Source organism: Hyperolius riggenbachi, chromosome 11 (genome assembly GCF_040937935.1).
Source record: "Hyperolius riggenbachi isolate aHypRig1 chromosome 11, aHypRig1.pri, whole genome shotgun sequence".
NCBI classification, from domain to species: Eukaryota; Metazoa; Chordata; class Amphibia; order Anura; family Hyperoliidae; genus Hyperolius; species Hyperolius riggenbachi.
Window position 1 is genome coordinate 124,665,634 of NC_090656.1, and position 21,861 is coordinate 124,687,494.

Consider the following 21,861-nt stretch of genomic DNA (forward strand, 5'->3'; position numbering starts at 1 on the left):
ACAGGCTCAGAAATTTTTTTACAGAATTAACACTAGGACGGATAGTGAAATATTACAACAGAATCTTGCCAACATGGCCATATGGGTTGGCACATGGCAGATATAATGTAATGTTGATAAAATGTAAAGTCATGTACTTTGTAAGTACCAATGGAAGCCCAACATATAAAATAAATGGCATACAGCTGGGAACATCAGACTCAGAGAAGGACTTGGGAATACTGGTTGATAACAAGTTAAAGTGTTCCTGAACTCTTGCACAGGACAGAAGGAAAACATAGAGAAATACACCCTGTATGCGTTTAGAGAGTTTAGTCTCTTTAATTCCCCCTCATCGGTGACTAATCACAACAATAATTTGATCTCTCAAGCTCCTCGGCAGAGCAGCTAATTTGTAAACACAGGTTGTTAAACCTATGTCTGCTTCCATGAAAGCAGGAAGTAGACACACTGCAGATTTATTGCAGGATTTGTATCAGCTGTTACAAATAAATGTTTTTCTTTAAAGGTTATTATGATGTGCTTATCTTTTAGAGCAGAGAGGAAGTTCTGAGTTCAGGTTTGCTTTAAGTAAGGTATGCAATACTAAGCAAATACAATTCTGGGATGCATAAAATGGGAAATAAAATCTTCAGATGCTAGTATACTACTCCCTCTGTATAAATCACTCGTAAGACCACATCTGGAGTATGGGATACAGTTTGGGGCACCACATTAAAGAAAGGACAGTGACCTTCTAGAACTAGTTCAAAGATGGGCAATTCAATCAGAGAGACGGAAGATCTCACTTACCAAGAAAGGTTGGACAAACTGGGCTTAATTAGCTTGGAAAAAAGTGACTGTGAGGTGACCTGATTAACATGTATAAATACTTCAGAGGGCAATACAAAGGCATGACAGTTTAGATTTTTGTCCCTACAAAAAGGGACAAAAAGGTAACGAACAAGGGGATATGATCTCCATATGGAGGCAAAAAGTTTTTGCCATTTAGAAAGGGGTCCTTCAGTAACAATGGTTCAAATCATAAATGTTTGGGTTTTTTTCTGGTTGATCTTGATGCCTTTTTTTTTTAAACTAAACTAAGTCCTGCCTTTCAGAGATGCGTCTATGAAGGTTGCAACTATCAAGAGACCCTTAATTTCATTTGCTCTGAACTGGGTTCCTATGCCAGGGCCTGCGCATCTAAGGGAGTCATGCTGAACAACTGGAGAGCTTCCACCAACTGCAGTAAGTAGACTATTCTTCAAAACAGTAGGAACTGAACAAATAAGAAAAAGGAGTCTGTAATGAATTAATGGAAACACAAGCTGTCTATTTATTAAGTACATACCGTAATTATTCAAGACCATGTGTGACTCTTGTATGGTCAGCAATATAAATTTCATTTCAGATGCTTAGATTCCAACACCAATTTACAGATACAAAAAGGGAGTGGAATATCTCCTTGTTTGGGGCAATCTGGCATTTCCCAATGTAGGCAGCTGTCCAATACGCTACAAAAATAGGTGCAAGAGAATGTGGCTAAGCAGTGAATAAGTTAACAGCTTGATGAGGGGGAAGATATGAGGGGTCCGCCCCCCCATCACGTTGTTAATTTATTCAATGCCTACCCGCGTCTTCAGCGTTGCCTAGCAACACAGAGGCAGCTTAGAACTTGACTTATGCGGCCAAACATCTCCCCATCTGAAGGATCGTTGGTGGAGCGAGTGAGACTGCTATTAGCTGCAGAAGCTACACACTACCCGATTCCCTGGAGGCGCTGGACACTCTACGCCACCTAGGGGTTGATTCATCTACAGTAACGCACTGTAGCAGCATGAGTTAAATGGCCGTACCACACTAATTATAGAAGCGCGATTTAAATCTCCCACGTGCACGCTACGTGCTCTACTGGCAGCATAGCGTGCGTTCCTTAGCAACACCCGATACTTTGAAAGACCGCACGATAGTGACTTCACTAGCACCGTCACTACTACATTAATTAGCGTAGTAGCACGGCCACGCTAGTCCACTATCACACGGCCTTTCAAAGTATCAAGCGTTGCTAAGGAACACATGTTACGCTGCCAGTAACGCGCGTAGTGTGGCCGTGGGAGATTTAAGTTGCGCTACTATAATAAGTGTGCATAAGGCCATTTAACTTGCGCTTGTGCAGCACATTACTGTTGATGAATCAACCCCTAAGGGCCCTTTTACACTTAATCAGTTGCTCTCAGTTAAAACGGAAAGAAAACTGATTTTCAAAGGAAGTCCCATGTTTTCCTATGGCACCTTTCACACTTAACGCGTTTTAACTGAAATCTTGTTCACAATGCACTGCTATGGAAAACACGCTTACCAACGCGCACTAACGCGTACTAACACATACTAACGCACACTAACGCATACCAACTGATTAAGTGTAAAATGGCCCTAAGCGCTTTCTTTTGCTTTTGTCCCTAGAACACCAATTCACAGATCCCACAGCTGCAATAATTGTGGTCATGCAGTAAATTTATAGACAGATACAATCAGCATAGGACCACACTTAACATTCCTCGGGTAGTGTACCTCTTCTGTTCTAATTAATTATTCCATGCCCTAATTTGCCCAAAATTCTTGGCTCTATATGGATATCTGAGAGCTATCACTTTACGCAACACTGTTTTTATAAGACCATGGCCCATGTGCAATTAACTTTTTCTCCTGAGTTTTCTCCTGGGTGATATGCTGACACAATAAATTGCCTTTAAACCACCAGCAAACAAGAAAATAATGAAAACATTTGTTTGTACCTTTTCACCTACTTTTTGGTGCTTTTCAATTGCAGAGTGCTGAAAAGTTACTAAAGCGATGAAAAATTATCTCCTAGGAAAAAAATCAGAAGAGAAAATTAATTGTATATGGGCCCATGTCTCTAATTTGATAGTTACATATTCACAGATGTGTGAAAACTTTAGCAAGTATGTTGTGAAAACTTTCGCAAGTATGTTAATACAGAATCGATTTTATAACATTTCATAGTTTATAAAGTGCAGTGTGGAAATACAACAATTGAATTATGGACATAAAGCTTAAAGAGGAACTTCAAACCCGGGACTGAACTTTATCTCAATCAGTAACCAATACCCCCTTTTCCCATGAGAAAACTTTACCCGCAATATACTAGCTCATATTCAACAGTGAATGTAGTAGACCAAATTTGATGTGTTAGTAGCTGCAAATATAAATGTTATTTTAGTATTTTATATTATCCTTTTCAATTTCATTATAAATACAGTTTCTTGTAGCCGCAATATAGTAGTTTATATTCAGTAGTTATGGACAGCGATAGTTTGGCCACAAATATAAACAAGCCATGTGCGGCTACAAACAAAAGGCACACCCTATCTTATCGGGCGTATCCCGCGCCCGTTTTAATAGTATTAGCTGCTAATCGCATCTGTTATTATGCCCATGCCATAATGCCCTCCATAATTATGCTCCACATTAAATTTTCCTACATTAGAATGTAACATTTTAAAATGTTCACTTTTATGGTGTTCCTCTTATATCCCCTTGCAGTGTGCTTAATTATAATGCCCCCTCGAATAGTGACCTTTGTAAAAAAATACCACCTATTATAGTGTCCTCTGTCCCTTATAATTCCTCATGCCATAGTGGGTGAATAAGCAAGAAGGCCAGAATAATCCGCAGGGGAAATTTACAAACAAGGAATTTTTTTAATGAACATTAGGGGTAGGGCTATGTCGTCTATTTCTATAGACTGTTTGTAAAATTACGGACAGTAGCCAGCCCTGCCTTAATATTGTTTCCAGTCGATCCTCACTTTGTGAAGTTTCTAAGTGTAGCTCTGTCACTTTTTTCTTGATATCCAAAAGAGCAGTAGGAGCGCTTTAAAAAACGAACAAAAATGTTTGCTAGAAAAACTGGTTTTCTTATTTATGCACTTCATGTAAAAGGGCAACAAAATACAGGTTTTAGCAAGCAGGTTTTCAACTATTTTTAGTTATCTGTTAAGAAATGGTTACTATGAAAGCAACAGTGCCATCTGCTGTACTACTCACAAAACAGCAAACAAACTTGAGCGATTATCCTACCGGAATGAAAAGTTGAACATTTGTACAGTATTTTTACATCAGAATATCTGAACTGGGAAATTTAGTTTTAACCCTACAATTTCTATATTCTATCTTGTAGATATTGCTTGCAGTGGTAACCAGACCTACAGCTATGACACAACTCCCTGTGGCAGGACTTGCTTATCTCTGTCTAATGTAGAATTGGAGTGTTACCCTAACGACATCCCAATTGATGGTTGCAACTGTCCTTTAGGATATTACTTAAATGATAAGCAGAAGTGTGTGCCAAAATCACAATGCCCTTGCTACGTAAATGAGAACACTGTCATCATGCCCAATCAGCAAACTGTTCTCAATGGACTTACCTGGTAAGTAATGGTGCAATCCGTCACTTAGCGGTAGTCAGAGTTTTGGCTTTCTCAGAGAGTGGACAAGAAACAAACTTCACATCCGATAGATGCAATAATTGAAATAAAATCGGCACAAGATAAACCGTTATACCCACTCCACACTAACTGTGATCCTTAACCCATTCGCGTTCCGTCGTTTTCACTTGAGCAATGTTCACCTTCCATTGATTAGCCTATAACTTTATCACTACTTATCACAATGAACTGATCTATATCTTGTTTTTTCCGCCACCAATTAGGCTTTCTTTGGAGGGTACATTTTGCTAAGAGCCACTTTACTGTAAATGCATTTTAACAGGAAGAATAAGAAAAAAACGGAAAAAAATCATTGTTTCTCAGTTTTCAGCCATTATAGTTTTCAAATAATACTTGCCTCCATAATTAAAACTCACGTATTGTATTTGCCCATATGTCCCGGTTATTAAACCGTTAAAATTACGTCCCTATCACAATGTATGGCAACAATATTTTTTTGGGAAATAAAGGTGCATTTTTTCCGTTTTGCATCTATCACTATATACAAGTTTAAAATAAAAAAAAATATAGAAATATTTCATCTTTACATTGATATTTAAAAAGTTTAGACCCTTATGTAAATATTTACATGTTTTTATTTTTTTTTATTGTAATGTTGTTGTTTTTTTATATTTAACATTTTATTTGGGTATTTTTGGGAGGGTGGGATGTAAACAATAGTTTTATAATGTAAATGTGTCTTGAGTTTTATTTTTTTTTACTTTTAGTTGTAGTTTTACTTTTTGGCCGCAAGATGGCGGCCATGAGTTTGTTTACATGACGTCACTCTAAGCGTAACATATGCTTAGAGAGACGCATGGGGGAGGCAACAGCCAGAAAAAGCGCAGCTTCCGAGAGAAGCTGACGCTTTATCAGCGGGGGAGAGGAATCAGTGATTGGAAACCATAGCCCGATTCACTGATTGCCTGGCTAACGAACCGCGGGCCAGGAGCACGCGTGCACGCGCGTGATCGGCCACGGGAGCGCGCATGGTTCCTGGACGTAGTTTCTACGTCTAGGAACTAAAATAGGTTAAAATGTACCCGAGGTGATGTGACATGATGAGATAAACATGTATATGTACAGTGTAAAACATATTAATTACCAGGCCGTTTTACTTGTTTTATTTTTCTGCCTGAAAGAGATCATTTCTAGGCATGGAAGTGACAGCTTCTGTCTTGTCGGAAATATAGTAAACATCACTGATAAGCAAATTACAGCCATAAAAGTTCTCCTGGCAAAATACAATTTCTCAGAGCAGAGGGAGATTAAATACATGAACTACTGATCTTTTTCTAGCTCTGGGACACTTAATATGCTGCCACTGATTAGAGACAGTAAAACATTCAACCTATTTTGTAAATGTTTATTCCTTCCTGGTTTTAGGGTCTAAAAGCGGTACAATTTTCTCATGTGCTTTTAGACCCTGAAAGCAAGAAAAAAAATCATACCACGAGAGAACCTGGAGCAGCGCCCGAACTTACTCACCTTACTGGGATCCAGTGACGACAGTCAGGGATCTCACCGGGGGATGCAGAGCTTTCGTGGACAGGAAGAGGAATGGCCTCCAGTTCCTGGATCGCCCAGGAGGCGAGTGAGAACGCCTGCTGTGCGCACTGCTCTCCCATGCACCTCCCGGCGGCTACCACGAGTGTAGCTCGGTGTTACCTCAGCAGTTTTCAGATCTTGCCACAGATTCGCGATTGGAGTTAGATCTGGACTTTGACTGGGCCATTCTTACACATGGATATGTTTTGTTTTAAACCATTCCATTGCTGCCCTGGCTTTATGTTTAGGGTCATTGTCCTGCTGGAAGGTGAACCTCCGCCCCAGTCTCAAGTCTTTTGCAGTCTCCAAGAGGTTTTCTTCCAAGTTTGCCCTGTATTTGGCTCCATCCATCTTCCCATCAACTCTGACCAGCTTCCCTGTCCCTGCTGAAGAGATGCACCCCCCGAGCATGATGCTGCCACCACCATATTTGACAGTGGGGATGGTGTGTTCAAAGTGATGTGCAGTGTTAGTTTTCTGCCACACATAGCGTTTTGCATTTTGGCCAAAAAGTTTCATTTTGGTCTCATCTGACCAGAGCACCTTCTTCCACATGGGTGCTGTATCCCCCACATGGCTTGTGGAAAACTTCAAACGGGACTTCTTATGCTTTCTGTTAACAATGCCTTTCTTCTTGCCACTCTTCCATAAAGGCCAACTTTGTACAGTGCATGACTAATAGTTGCCCTATGGACAGAGTCTCCCACCTGAGCTGTAGATCTCTGCTGCTCGTCCAGAGTCACCATGGGCCTCTTGACTGCATTTCTGATCAGCGCTCTCCTTGTTCGGCCTGTGAGTTTAGGTGGATGGCCTTGTCTTGGTTGGTTAACAGTTGTGCTATACTCCTTCCATTTTTGAATGATTGCTTGAACAGTGCTCCTTGGGATGTTCAAGGCTTTGGAAATCTTTTAGTAGCCTAAGCCTGCTTTAAATTTCTCAATAACATGATCCCTGACCTGTCTTGGACCTGTCTTGTTTGTTCTTGGACTTCACAGTGTTTTTTTCTCCCAATATTCTCTTAGACAACCTCTGAGGCCCTCACAGAGCAGCTGTATTTGTACTGACATTAGATTACACACAAGTGCACTCTATTTAGTCATTAGCACTCATCAGGCAATGTCTATAAGGCAACTGACTGCACTCAGATGAAAGGGGGACGAATAATTATGCACACACCACTTTGCAGTTATTGATTTGTAAAAAATGTTTGGAATCATGTATGATTTTCGTTCCACTTCTCATGTGTACAGCACTTTGTTTTGGTCTTTCCTGTGGAATTCCAATAAAATTGATTCATGTTTGTGGCAGTAATATGACAAAATGTGGAAAACTTCAAGGGGGCCGAATACTTTTGCAACCCACTGTATGTGTTATACTTATGAACACTTTGTATATACATACTGTACATGAAACTGTATGTTTTTCTTATTGATCTGTACCATCACATGACCCTGTATGTGCCAAAAACAATTCTGGGCATAGATTCTGTTCTACTTGGCGAAATAAATGATTCTGATTCTATTTTCAACAGACATTATGGACAGGGCCAAAAAAGGGTCAACTGTAAATTTACAGATGGCTGGCAATCTTGATAGTCGGTTACACAAATATATATTCTGTCTTTGGAATTGGCAGTCAGTAAGCTGCCTACAAACCCAACATACCTTCAGCAATGCTGCGCTTCTGCTGCACACACCTGCTGATGTCACATGGGTCCTTTGTCTGTAAGACAAGTTCTCATCCTTATGGTGGCCATACATGGTACAATAAAAACGTTTGATTATCCCCTTTATTCGATTTAAATGATCGAACAAATGAAAGTTGAAAATATTTTTTTTTTTCGATCAAGAAATTCGAACGATTATCCAGTTTTTTCGAGAAAAAAAATCAGATTGGACATGCTGGAAAAATCTTTATATTCGATCTAATGGAATAATCAAACTAAATAATCTAATCGAAAAAAAAATATGAAAAATTGTACCATGTATGGTCACCCTTAGGCGGTGCCTTTTCAATACAAGTGGAGATGATCTTTCAATTCAGAGGAACTTAACCTGCTGCACTAGATCTTAAATTGCTGTTATGCGTCCTTTTCCACTGGCTACATTTCGATCCCATTTTCGGATGTGAAAATCCAAATGGCTAACTACAAGGGCACTATTAACATAGTAATCACGGGACCCTTTTTCCACTAGTAGGATTCCATTTTTACACAATTGCAGTGCAAGAAGACCTTCTCCTGAGATTGAGTAATGGGTGTGCAAAAAAAATCTCTTAGAAAACACAGTGTATGCAATGTTTTGGGATTTCCAATATTAATTTTCTTTCCTGATTTTTTTTTTCCTCATGAATTACGTTAACGCTATCACTTGGTTGAAACCCTCCTGATCTCACAATAATCGTACATCACAGAGTGTGAATAGATAAAATCATGATTACAGCATATTTGCAGTTTTCAGAATTGTATTCCTAATACTATTAAAACAGTGAAAATCAATGAATAATAAATTAAATCACCTTTAAACACGATGAGATTTTCTGGCAGAGTTACTGCCAGACAGATTATTTCCAACATGTCCAATCTGATTTCTGATCAATTTTCTATAGAAGTGAACAGAAAATCGATCGGAAATCAGGTCGGACATGTTGGAAATAATCGATCTGGCATCAAATCTGTCAGAAAATCTCATTGTTTGTACCTAGCATAAGAAGCTCACCCTGTTTTACAGCTGGGTAAATGCCAAGGTTGGGTTCATGCTAAACAGAGATAGGGCTCGTTTCCATAAAGCACATTTTCACGCGCGCTTCTGGAAACACGATCGCAGGGACGGCAGACAGTGCATATACTGCACTGTCTGCCGTTTCCATTCACATAGAGGGCGCTTCAGCCTGCGATCCCATTCAGTGTAATGAACGCTGGTTTAGAACAGATAAAATGATATTTTATTGCAGGTGAAAACAAAAAGTACTTAACTCGTTTTCCTAAGGGAATCATTCCTCAATTCTCAGGAGTTGGTTATTATTAATTGATCTATAATAATTCAGTCAACTTTTTAAATTTCAATTTTAGTTCTCATTTGAGCCGTTTTTTAATAGCATTGTTTAGAGTGATTAACTGTTTATTTTCCAGTTACTGTGTGAAAGGAAGGCTTAACTGCATCGGACAGCCTTTGGACTTCGCAGGTATGACAATTTCCTTTAACATTTTACTGTTAGATCATCAAAGGGAATTTTTCTAATTTCACTACCACTTTCTCTTTTAAGAAACCTGTACGGCCCCAAAAGTCATGAAAACCTGTGGTTCCCTGTCGGATAAATTTGGTGCCGCATGTGCCCCTACGTGTCAACTTCTGGCTACTGGAATCCGTTGTGTAAGTTTTGTTCTAACTATTCTTCTTTGTATGATTTTACTGCGTGTTTCATGATATGTGTACTATATATCTGCCCCGTTGGTGTATAGAAATTACAGGGACTAACTTTTCAAAAATGCAAATACATTAGAGCATTATGTCAGCAAAACTGCAGGTAAATGTATTACCTGCTTTGTTGGAAAAAAATGTTGGGAACCAATTCACCGCTGAAAACACGTTTCCTCTTTGTTCCCCTACCGCAATTCCGCCACGATCCATGAGATGTACAGTATGATTACAATGCATTTGCGATTTCCAACAGGACAAAACGGCCAGGAAAATCGTATAACAGCATCACTGCGATGCAATTTTCCTATGTTCCTATACTTTGTATAGGAGGGCAACCACACAGAAAATGGAGCAGGTGCGACGATTGCGAACTGGGAATATCACGTCGCAAACACAGTGCGCTTATGGAAACACCCCCGCGCAGTTTCCGTTATTGTATCTAGCATTTTGCAATCCGATTGTGATCGCAAAACGCACTCAGTGGAAAATAGCCCTAAGTGTGCAGCTCTCCAACCGCTGACATGTAAAGACAGACAGCATGCTGAAGGTAGTAAAACACCCATGGTTTACTATTCTTAAAACCATTAGTGTTTATGAGTACTAACTTTGTGTCCTGGTAATTTAAAAAATACTCTTCTGTTTGAATCGTATGGTTGGTGTGTATGTGGTTATTTAGTTATGTATATTTTGACACTCTGCTGCTTGCATTTAAAGGTACCAACTAAGTGTGAAGCTGGATGTGTGTGTCCAGCTGGTACGTATGAGGACCTTGATGGCAGCTGCGTACCAGAAAGTGAGTGTTCTTGTGAATATGGAGGCATGCTCTACAGGAGTGGAGAGTCCATGTATGGAGAGTGCCAGAGCTGGTAAGAAAAACATTACAGAATCACTGGCATATTCTAGGAACCTAAACATACTAAAATATTTAATTGGCTAAATTCACTTGGATTCAATGAACAATGTCAAGATCAACAAAGTGTTCACTTAGGGTGAGGCAGCATTCTCTTTAGGCTTTCCAGCAGTGGCGTAGAAATAGGGCATGAAGACGTTGCAATCGCATCAGGATAACTGGACCTATGGAACCAATATGTGGCCCTCTTCTAGTTCCTACATTAGCTCTTTATCGGTTACAGAGTGCCCAGCAAGTCCACGATGAACCAGCACTCCTAGAAATGTGTACAGGGCTGAAAGAGACCAAAAAGCTCTCTTACTAAAATGCTATGCACAACCCATTCTTACTAAATCAATACAGTTCTCTGGGTAGTGTCTCTCAGGAGAGGCAAGGTTATTCTGCGGTACTCAAAACAGGTAACTTCTTGTAATGTTATTAAAATTAGCCAATAGAATTGATAGCTACAGTAAAAAATGTTATAAGTGACAAATATGAAAACTGTAGCAACAGTATTGAACAAATGGAGAGATTAAAAAAAAAAAACAACAACTTAAGATTGGAGATTTCTGTCCTTTGTTAATAATAGTTCAAATAGAAAGTTTTTTGTTTAAGAGTCCATCCAAAATGGAAGCCAGCCTTGGGTTCTCTGCTAGCTTTAGATTCCTTAAAGGGAAACTTAACTGTAATTAAAAAAAAAAAGTTTCACTTACCTGGGGCTTCCTGTCGTCAAGCGCATCCTATGCAGGCCCAGGATGAGGTTTCTCTTACTGCACCTGCGCAGGATGAGCTTGACGACGGGAAAGCGTACAAAGATGCGCATGGCAAGGGGCCGACTCTCAGTGGGCCAAAAATAAAACTAACCCGCGGGGGTGGGGGGGGGGGGGAGATAGTCAAGGACCAATGAGGGCAAAGGACGTCTGCAGGGGGCTTGAGGAAGCCCCAGCTACGTGAAACTTTTTTTGTATTCACAGTTATGGTTCCCTATAAGTGATATTACAAAATGGAGAACTGCGGCTGGATTTGAAGTTTTTTCTTTTATGCATCCCTGCTTTGAAGGCGGTATTCAAGGTCTGCCCCTGTGATAGAGACTGGGTGTCCCCTGGTTTGCACTGGCAAGAAATGATCAGAAATACATGACATGATCATGTCTTGCCTCTGGCTTGTTGAAAGCATTTTCATGAGCTGCTAAAAAATATACAACATAATGAGACTACATGTGGCTATTGAAGTGCATTCCAATACAGAGAAATTTAACAATGGGGTTTTTGCTTATGTCAACTTCATGAAAGAGATATGCCAAAATTTGACAGAACATTAGTAGTTGAATGACATATTTTCCATAGCGGTCAGAAGTACATCATCTCTTAAAAAGACAAATTAAAAAGTGTACAGTTATAATTAATATGGGCAGGACAAGCTGCTTGTGTCTTCTCTGTCTGTCCCCTGCTGGGCCCTTCTCCACTATCAGCTTTTGCAAAGCTGAATAGCAAAATCGCAAATCACTATCGATTTTTAAATCGCTAGCGTTTGCTAAATAACATCGGAATCACGGTAGGTATTTTCCACTGCAATTCGATTTTTACAAAAGACTTATCACGCCTTGGAGCGATTTTTTCTGCGATTTTGCATAGCAGAATCATGATCGCAATTGCGGAAAAAAACAGGGACTTGCTCAATCGCTTGCGTTTAGCACTATCGATTGCTAGTAGAAAAGGACCCTTAGGGCTGGCTCTGCCAAGCAAATGTACCAAATGCCCATGTGAAGCTTGTTCACACCTATTGGTCGGCTTCCTAGCTGGGGGATGTTTCTGGCTTTCATCCATGCAGTAAAAAAAAAAAAGTATCCTGTCCAATCTCAGATTGGATTGCCATCAAGAATCAGTGGGCAATCACAATTGCTATAGCGATTACTCACGGCTCTTCCATGATAGTTATTTTATTATTATTATTATTATTATTATAGGACCACTACTGGGGAAAAAAGTAGGCAGTTAAAATCTGACAGAACCGACAGGTTTTGGGTCAGTTCATCTCCTCATGGGGGATTCTCAAGGTTTTCTTTGTTTTCAACAGCATTTCCTGAACAGCAGTGGCAAAGCCTAACTGACAAAATAGCATTCAAGTGATTAGGGAGGCTGGCTGGTATCTCACTATTTTGGCAGTTAAACTGCTTTCAGGAAATGCTGCTGAAAACAAAGAAAACCCTGAGGGCTCGCTTCCACTATCGCGAATCCGCATGCGTCCAACGCATGCGGATTCACACATGTAATGCAAATGGATAGGCCTGTTTCCACTGTAGCGTTGTTGAGGTGCGTTTTTTTCAGCGGTAAAAAAACGCACAAAAAAGCCAACGAATTCGCCTGCGAGTGGAATGCATGCGAATCGCCGCTAATGTATTTAATAGGAAATTCGCATGCGGCTATGGTATGCGAATTTTCATGCGAATTTGCATGCGAATTCGCATAGGTATCAATGTAATTCAAACAGGCAGTGACATGGTTAAATTCGCATATACCCTCACCTATGCGAATTCGCATGCGAATTCGCGGCAAAAAACGCGCAAAAATTCGCATCCGCATGCTATTTCATGGAATTTCAACAGCGGTGGAATCCAGGCGATTCTGCACCGCAATAGTGGAAACGAGCCCTGACAATCCCCTATTGTCCACCACTGAAAAAGGGAGAAAACTGAAAAAACGCAAACACACCAAAAATGCAACGAAAAACACAAATGCAAAAATGGCACAAACAAAATCTGAAAAAGCACACTCTTCTGCCGCTACTTCTATTTATGCACAGAAAGCGGAGGAGAACAGAGGGGACAGAATGGGGGACACAGGGGGAGCAAAGGAGGACACACGTGGACACAGATGGAGCAAAGGGGGACACAGGTGAACACATGTGGGACAGATGAGGACACATGGGGGAACAGAATAATTGGCGGAGAACAAGATGCTCCTGGACCATGGACGCACCAGGTTTAGTTTAGTTTTTTCCCCTGGGTTTTTGTCCTCTAACCTAGGTGCATCTTATAGTCGGGTGCGTCTTGAAATGCAGAAAAATAAGGTAGTTGGTTTTACTTTGTATATTAGCTTTTAAAAGTATAGTGCTCCCAGCCTGAAGGCTAAGAACTCCATCTCTCCTACTACATAACCTTAACAGAATCCATATTTTTCGGCATGTAAGACGCACTTTTTCTCCCCAAATAATGAGGAGAAAAAAGTAATTGCATCTTATATGCCAAATTCAGTCCCCGACTTACAAACGCCTGCCAATACGAAATGCCGACCCGCCACGATGTTGGTGACTTCCTCTATTGTTCCCATGTTCTCCTCCGCTCCCCGTGCATAATTGTAAGTAGCAGCAGCACCGGCTAACCAAATCCAAGGCTCCAGTGGCAATAAGAGTCATCTCCTCTCCTTCACTGTTCCCCTAGTGCTGGCTTCTGATGATGACGCGATCAGCAGAAGCCGGCACTAGGAGAGCAGAGAAGGAGAGGTATTTGCTTGCCACTGTAGCAGTGTGACACACATGGGGAGCAAAGGAGGACACAGGGGGACAGAAGTGAACACACAGGAGCCAAGGGGGACAAAAGGGGACACAGAGGGGAGCAAAGGAGAGCAAAGGTGGGCATATGGGGGACAAAAGGGGACACATGGAAGACAAAAGGGGGCTCATGGGGGACAGACTCTACAAGACACTTCTGGACCATAGACACACCAGGTCTAGTTTAATTTCCCCCCCTGGTTGCTTTTCTTGCTTTGAATATTAGCTTTTAAAGTATATTATGTTCATAGTAAGTTGTATCTCTGTATAATCTACCTGCAGCACCTGTAATGGAGGTCACTGGCAATGTGAGGAGAACCTACAATGTGCGTCCACATGTATGATGTATGGAGAAAGCCACATCAAAACCTTTGATGGACAACAGTATTTGTTTGATGGGAACTGTGAATATACTCTAGTGACGGTAAGATCTGGGCTGTGTCTAGCTGCTGCCACTAGTTTGGTAGTTGGAGCTAAGGTGGGCATGCACAAGATACATTTCCTGGCAGATTTAATTATGCTGATCAAATCTGCCAGCGTGCTGTAGACTCTTGCAAACCCAACTGATAAAATTCCAAAGTTGGTTTATAAAACAAAAGCATGACTAGGTACATCTGCGGGGAAGGGGGGCAGTTGGGGCAGTGGTTTGATGGATGCTCCATCAGATTTCTTAACTAAACTGTCCATCTGCTCTTATGTATAATGGCACATTAACATAATTGGAGGCTTGTAAAATGTGTTCTTTTACCTTAGCTTCCCATTCATGTAAACAAGGACAAAAGGTCTGCATAAGGCAGTGATAAAGAGAATAAAACTATGCTGCTACATGAATGTAATATACTGTAAATTTATGCACTGTTTATATGTTACTAGGATGGGTGTGGACTAAACGCATCAGAATCTTCATTTAAAATAGTAACCGAGAATGTGATCTGTGGTACCACCGGATCTACCTGTTCTCGTGCCATCACCATCACAGTTGAGGTGAGTAATAAATAAGCACATTATTCTACAGCTTACATTAGCTTGTTATTGTTATTATAGTAAATATTTCATCATTTAGAACTGGGTTCCCCTTGTTTTGCATTAGTTTAAAGCACCTGGGGAACCACTTACTAAAATGATCACCTAACTCTAACCCTATCTGACCATATTGTCAAAGAAAAACCCTAGCAGTATGAAAAAGGTGGAAATAATCAAGCTTAGCTTAAAATGTCTTCTTGGCTTGTGCAGACCACAGTACTGACTCTGTCGGATGAAAAATACACCATCACCCAAGATGCACCCAATGTGGATATCACAGTGAACAACAACACCCTATTCATTATCTTTGATATCTCCATCCCAGATAAGTTCTACATCTCAATTCTCTGGAACAAAAATATGAATCTGTTCATTAAGATTCTAAAGCTTGGCAAGGTAAGTGGATCTGTGTACATTAGACCTATGTGAACTCTCCCCTATTTTAGTTTATTAAACATTATAGTGAAGCTTATTCCCTCTTCTTTTAACGGTTACACTTTTCTACACCCCAACCAGGATGTTGTGCATGGTAACTAGACTGCTCTCCAGTGTTGAAATATGCTATGTTTATGCACATTACTGGAATATAGTATTCCACACCGCTACATATTGGGTGCTAGTCTACCTTAGGGGACCCAGCAGGAAACCTCATAGGGAACAGTTTTCCAATCACAACACTCTCTTACAGCACAAAAGCATTGTGTTTGCCCAAATAGTGTGGGCATAGTTTACTACAACCTACTGGAAAACTAGTAGTTCAAGAGACTGCCGTCAACCCAATCACGTTTGAGGAATTTACCTATGGGGTGTCCTGCTGGGACCCTTAAAGTAGACTAGCTCCACACATTGTTCTATACTGCTGCACAGTGTTCCACACCTCTTTTGGAGAGAAGTAAAGGTGTACGATGTATGGGCAGATCGACCAAGAGACAGGTCTCTCTCTGATTGTATCTGATTAGAGGGAGATCTGTTGGCTGCCCATACACCGCAGGCCGATTCCTAATCGATTTCAGCATGAAATCTCTCAGAAATTTGCCTTGTGATGCTGCATCCGCTGCCTCTCCAGCCCCCACTCTGTCCCCCCTAATGTAAAATGTGCCCCTCTCGATGCAGTATACTGTACCTGTCCTTATCCATCTGCAATCCGCATACACACGCCCATGTGGTTGCCGGCGTATACACAGGTGACTGTGACATCACACACACGCCCACGTTACTACGGCATCCACATGTATGCTGATTGCGGATGGAGCCTAGGCCCAGGGCGGATAGTTAAAGTACACTGCACCGAGTGGGGCACATTTTGGGGGGGGGCAGCACCTGGTGTTTGTCACTAGTCCCGATATCACTCACCGTTACTGCATTGCACCCGATCGACCATGACAGCCCGACATCGTGCAAGATGTCTGATCGATACATGCAACCAATTTCGGCACAAAAATGGTTGCATCATCGACCGGGCATGCTCTTCAGGGCACCAATTTTCATCCAATTACATAATAATTATTGAATCAGATTGTCAACTGGCAGTCAAGTCGATAGATAAGATAAAAAGAAATATTTGAGAGCCCCGAATAGTGTAATGCTGTTGAATGGTACTAGTAGCAATTAATAGTACAAATTTTACTCACAAAAATGGGTTGCCGCCACAGGCAACCACAATATGCGCAGATGGAGAGATTATCCTGTTCCCACTCATTCTAAGAAGTTGCTCTCCGTAGATAGGAAGAAAAAGGGCAGAAATACCCATCCACCAGGTGGATATTCAATGATTTGTGTATACAGAGGTGCCAGAAAGTATAAAATATATTAAAAACCATTTAAAATAGGGGGTGCTGGTGGACTTACCTCCCCATAGATGACACAACAATAATGTATCTTAAACATATTCAACATTACCCAAGCGCACCCGATCACCCGTGTTGCCGTGCATTGTGCTGCTCATCTCATTCATTACAGTGAATGGAATCAGCAATGCACTATAGCAAAAATGTATGCAGCAGTGCGATAGCGCAGCGCACATAGTCTGTGCGTCAGAAGTGCTCTCTATGCACTTCTGATGTTCTTGTTGAACACATAATATACGCACTGTCGAAATGCGTATGCTGTGAACGGGGCCTTAAAATAAACCTGTAATTATTTAAGAAAGAAAATAAGGTACTTATCCATTAGCCGGGCGCATCCTCTAGGTGGCGACAAAACTCCACCAGAGTTACATCTTTCCCTACTATCCATGGCGGCCTGGAGGGGGAATAGTAATTAGCGCCACCTGCCGGATGCGCAGGGGCGTAGCAATAGGGGGTGCAGAGGTAGCGACCGCATCGGGGCCCTTGGGCAAGAGGGGCCCCAAAGGGTCCTCCCTCAACTACAGTATTAGCTCTCTATTGGTCCTGTGCTCATAATAATCACTTCTATAGATACTTTGAATAGTGGTAATCATTAAACTGTTCCCCATCCCCTTCTTGCACCTCTGACACTGTAGTTGCCATTGGTAGGTTCGGTGCACCGTATCAATTATTATGTATATAGTGTTCGAGGGGCCCCATTGTAAAACTTGCATCGGGGCCCACAGCTCCTTAGCTACGCCACTGCGGATGCGCCCGGCTATCGGATAAGTACCAAAAATAAAAACAGATACCTCTGGAGGGGTAAGACTCTGGATCCTAATGAGTCTTCCTCGTCTCCCTCCGCCAGCTGGATACAGTTCTAGCACCCCCACACAAGCAGGCACAATATTAACACTTTACACTAGCAGGTTTCTGCTCGGGCTTTGGTGGAAATATCCGAACCCGATCGTGTCCGCTCTACTGTGCAGGCAGCTTGCGTCTGGACAGTAGCGCTGACCCAATTAGGCTCGGCTATTTCTGAGGCGGAGGGAAAGTCACTAGCGCAACTTCGCAGGCGCAGTGACGGGGCAGAGAAGCGGATTTTCAGGGGAGTCCCCTCTGCTGAGCAGGACAGGGAAACATCTTTAGGATCCAGAGGCTTCCTCTTCCCAAGATAAGTACCCCTTAAGTTGGCCACACACGATACAATAAAATGATCCGATTTTACAGTAATTCGATAAAAAAGATCGTATCTCTCGAAAAAATTGAAAGCTTTTTTTTTTAATCGACGGAAAAATCAGATCGGATTTTTCGATTTAAATCGATCCGGAATGCCAGATATTTCTCTTCAATCTTTACTAAAGATTGCATGGTGTGTGTTGGATGGTTAAATCTATTAATATACACACACTAGCAATTTTTTCTGAGTTTCCAAACATTTTTATCATAATTGAGGAAAAAATTGAATATAGTTGTGTGGTACATTGGTCATATTTTTTAAATGTTACAATTAGTGGTACTTATCCGTTAGCCGGGCGCATCCTCTAGGTGGCGACAAAACTCCACCAGAGTTACATCTTTCCCTACTATCCATGTCGGCCTGGAGGAGGAATAGTAATTAGCGCCACCTGCCGGATGCGCCCGGCTAACGGATAAGTACCCAATTAGTCAGAAAAATTTATTGCAATTCTTAAATTGAACAGATATTTAAAAAATTGTATGGTGTGTGGCCACCTTTAGAGGCATTTTTATTCCCTTCAGGTACACAACCGTACCTGGAGTGAAAAAAAAGTTCCAAGTTAGATACTTGTCTCAGTAGAGAGGGACCTCTGTATAGTCCACAGGCTTTAGTATCACACAGACTGACACCAGAGTGTCTGCACCTTGTATCAGCTACAATAGCTACATTTTGGATTCATTTATGGGCAATTTTAAACAATCTCACCCTCTTCCTAGCAGATGTTTAATGCAATGGCTCTCTCTCCTGAAATTTCTAAGTTCCCTCCTAAACTTCCACTTCCCTCTGGTTCCAACCTCTCCTCTCCTCCCAGAAGATAGATCAGAATCAAAGGTTCCCCTTTCTTTCTGTTCCTACAGGTGGTGTTCCCTCTGGTGGCCACTCCAAAAACTACAGAGAAACACAGCTCCAGCTTCCAGCTCACCATAAGAGAGCAGCTAGAAGTGAAATTTAAAACAATTGCTTATTTCCCACATTAACATACGCTGACAAAGGTTATATTGTACAATAGTATCTCTTAAAAGATACCTTACACTAATCAAAAATGTGAGAACGGGGGGAGCAGGTATGTGTAGTAGGCTCTCCTCATGCCCCCCGTTCTCCTCCGTCACCCTCCGAAGCTACTTCCTGGTCGGGAGGGTCGGTGAAGACTGCGCAGGTGTTGTTTGGCGACACGTGTCCCTGATCACACACCCGCGGCCGGGAGCACTCTGAGCGTCACAACTACATAGTGCGCATGCGCACAGTGCTCCCGGCAACGGGAGGACATGCGTTACCGGGCACGGAGGAGAACGGGAGGAAAGGTGGGCATGAGAAGAGCCCACTACACATGCCTGCTCCCCCCGTTTTTACATTTTTGTTTCGGCTAAGGCAACCTTTAACCACTTGCCGACCGCGTCGCCCCGATGGGCGTGGCCGCGGCGGCAGCCCCAGGACCGCCTGACGCCGATTGGCTTAAAGTCCTGGGGCTTGCATTATATATATATATATATATATATATATATATATATATATATTTATATACACACTGTATATGTGGGTGTTATTCTTAGACCTCTGGTAAGTCAGATATGGTAGCATCATTGTTTATCAGGCTGATACAAGCAACTGATTGGAGATTTTTAATGTTTGAGTGCCTGACCTCACATAGACTTGTCCTCCTTCAGGAATCGGTGTGCGGCCTTTGTGGCAATTACAATGGAAATATGAAGGATGATTTTGAGACCAGAAGCAAGTATATAGCTTCCACTCAGTTTGAGTTCATCAACTCATGGAAAGACAGGCCGACATGCATGGATGTAGAATTTGCTGTAGAAGCCTGTTCCTTAAACCCAAAGCGGAAGACCTGGGCTGAAAGCAACTGTCAGATTCTTGCAAATGATGTTTTTAAACCGTGCCATAAGCTGGTAAGTAAGATTTGAGCAATGCTACTGTACGTTTCTTCTGCAAACTACTATTTTTTTGTTACAGAGAGACATAATTGTCCAATTTCAATTGATTTTTATCAAATCTGAAATACACTAAAGGCAATGGGGGAAGCAAAAACAGTGTGACATAAAATGAGGCTGGATCCACTCTATCAGCGCTTTTTGAGCGCTTGTGATTGCTGAGCGCTTGCTGGGCGCTTTTTCCCATTCACGTTCATTAAAATCACAGTATAAATCACGTAAAATCTTTATATTATGTATTTTGTGTGTTTTATGTGATTTTTACGTAATTTTTACCGTGATTTTAATGAAAGTGAATGGGAAAAAAGCGCTCAGCAAGCGCTCAGCAATCACAAGCGCTCACAAAAGCGCTTATAGTGTGGATCCAGCCTTAGGCTACTTTGGTATACACATGAAAATAACACCCATCATCCATCTTTTTAGGTCTAGTGCAGCCTTGAGGCAGCAATCACCCCTGGGGGAATTGCTGCAATGCAAATTTGCATGAAAAAAAAATGCTCATAAAGCTTTCCTATGGACGTTTGTTACAATGTGCATTTTTCCAGGTGCAAGACAAAATGTACCAGCTTTGTTCCTTTTTTTCAGACAACACATGTAATTGCCATTGCAGGCAGTCAGCTGCTGTCAGAATCGTCCGTGGAAAACTGCCTTCCGTTTTCCACAGACTCAAGTGTGATCCCTGCCTAAGAAGAGCAGTCACTGGCTGTTTATAAAGATTACAAAGGGTTTTAACACTGGTCACTAATGTAGTCTGTGAAGCCCAGAACTGATGCATTAAAGTGAACATTGGCTGAGATATCATGAAATCTGCCATTGCTGACCTAGTTTTAAAAAGGTATCAGTGAACAAACAGGGAGACATACAGTGTTAACCACCCCAGATACAGAAACATCTCCTTAAACACTTCTCTGTTTTGTAGTTCTTTCCTCCCTGGGAAGCCAGTTGCATCATGTGCATGGATGGGTTTTCCATTTTTTATCTCTACATATAAATTGCCATTTTCCAGGATCAGAGCCGTGACAAGGTCCGACTCCTGCAGCACCCAAGGCTGAGACACCAAAGTGCGCCCCTCCATCCCTCCCACCCCAGCCGTCACACACTGATTGCTATTAAGGTGGCCATACACTGGTCGATTTGCCATCAGATCGACCAACAGATAGATCCCTCTCTGATCAAATCTGATCAGAGAGGGATCGTATGGCTGCCTTTACTGCAAACAGATTGTGAAATCGATTCACCATCTGTGAAGGTGCCGCTGCTGCCGCTGCCGCCGCCCCCGGCCCCCGCATACATTACCTGATCCGGACGGCGTGAGTCTCCCGGTCTCCGCTGTCTTCTTCTTCGCTCTGGGCTCCAGCTTCACTGTACTTCCTGTCTGGGGAAGTTTAAACAGTAGAGGGCGCTCTACTGTTTAAATTCCTGCCGGGACAGGAAGAAGTGAAGCCTGCCGGACTCGGAGCCCAGCGGAGAAGGAACAGCGGGGACTCGCGCCGGCCGGATCAGGTAATGTATTGCCGTTAGCGTCAGTCGTCGGGCATTCGAACACCGCTATCAACGCACTGCCGACCCACCGGTGATTGAGCGAAATCTTCCGCATGGACAGATCGACGGGAATCGACGGGAACGATCGATTTCGGGCGGAAATCGATCGTTTGGTCCGTTTGTGCAACTATTTCACAGCCGATTCAATCACAGTGATCGAATTGGCTGTATATCAGTGGGAAAATCAGTAAGTATATGGGCCCTTTAGACCAAGAGGCTCCCCAGGGCCCCCAACCCCCCCAACACCTTAATCTCTAGTTATCTGGCTTGCAGTCACTGCCATGTATCCTCTTTTTTTATTTCTCTTTGTTTAAAACACAATAGGGGAATGATAGTTGAGTGAGCTGTGTGCCCTTCCTACTCTGCGCCCTGAGGCTGGAGCCTCTCTCACCT

General features: G+C 42.0%; 1 protein-coding gene across 1 annotated transcript in view; it reads left to right on the forward strand.

The window, feature by feature from the left end:
* MUC6 (mucin 6, oligomeric mucus/gel-forming) overlaps positions 1–21,861 on the forward strand; it is a 111,788-nt gene that overhangs the window by 85,007 nt on the left and 4,920 nt on the right. Inside the window, exons 19-27 of the mRNA XM_068259822.1 lie at positions 1,098–1,227; positions 4,180–4,429; positions 9,165–9,217; positions 9,299–9,405; positions 10,168–10,319; positions 14,174–14,315; positions 14,765–14,875; positions 15,125–15,310; positions 19,645–19,884. Of these exons, the coding sequence (XP_068115923.1) occupies positions 1,098–1,227; positions 4,180–4,429; positions 9,165–9,217; positions 9,299–9,405; positions 10,168–10,319; positions 14,174–14,315; positions 14,765–14,875; positions 15,125–15,310; positions 19,645–19,884 (1,371 nt within the window). The remainder of the gene's footprint in view (positions 1–1,097; positions 1,228–4,179; positions 4,430–9,164; positions 9,218–9,298; positions 9,406–10,167; positions 10,320–14,173; positions 14,316–14,764; positions 14,876–15,124; positions 15,311–19,644; positions 19,885–21,861) is intronic.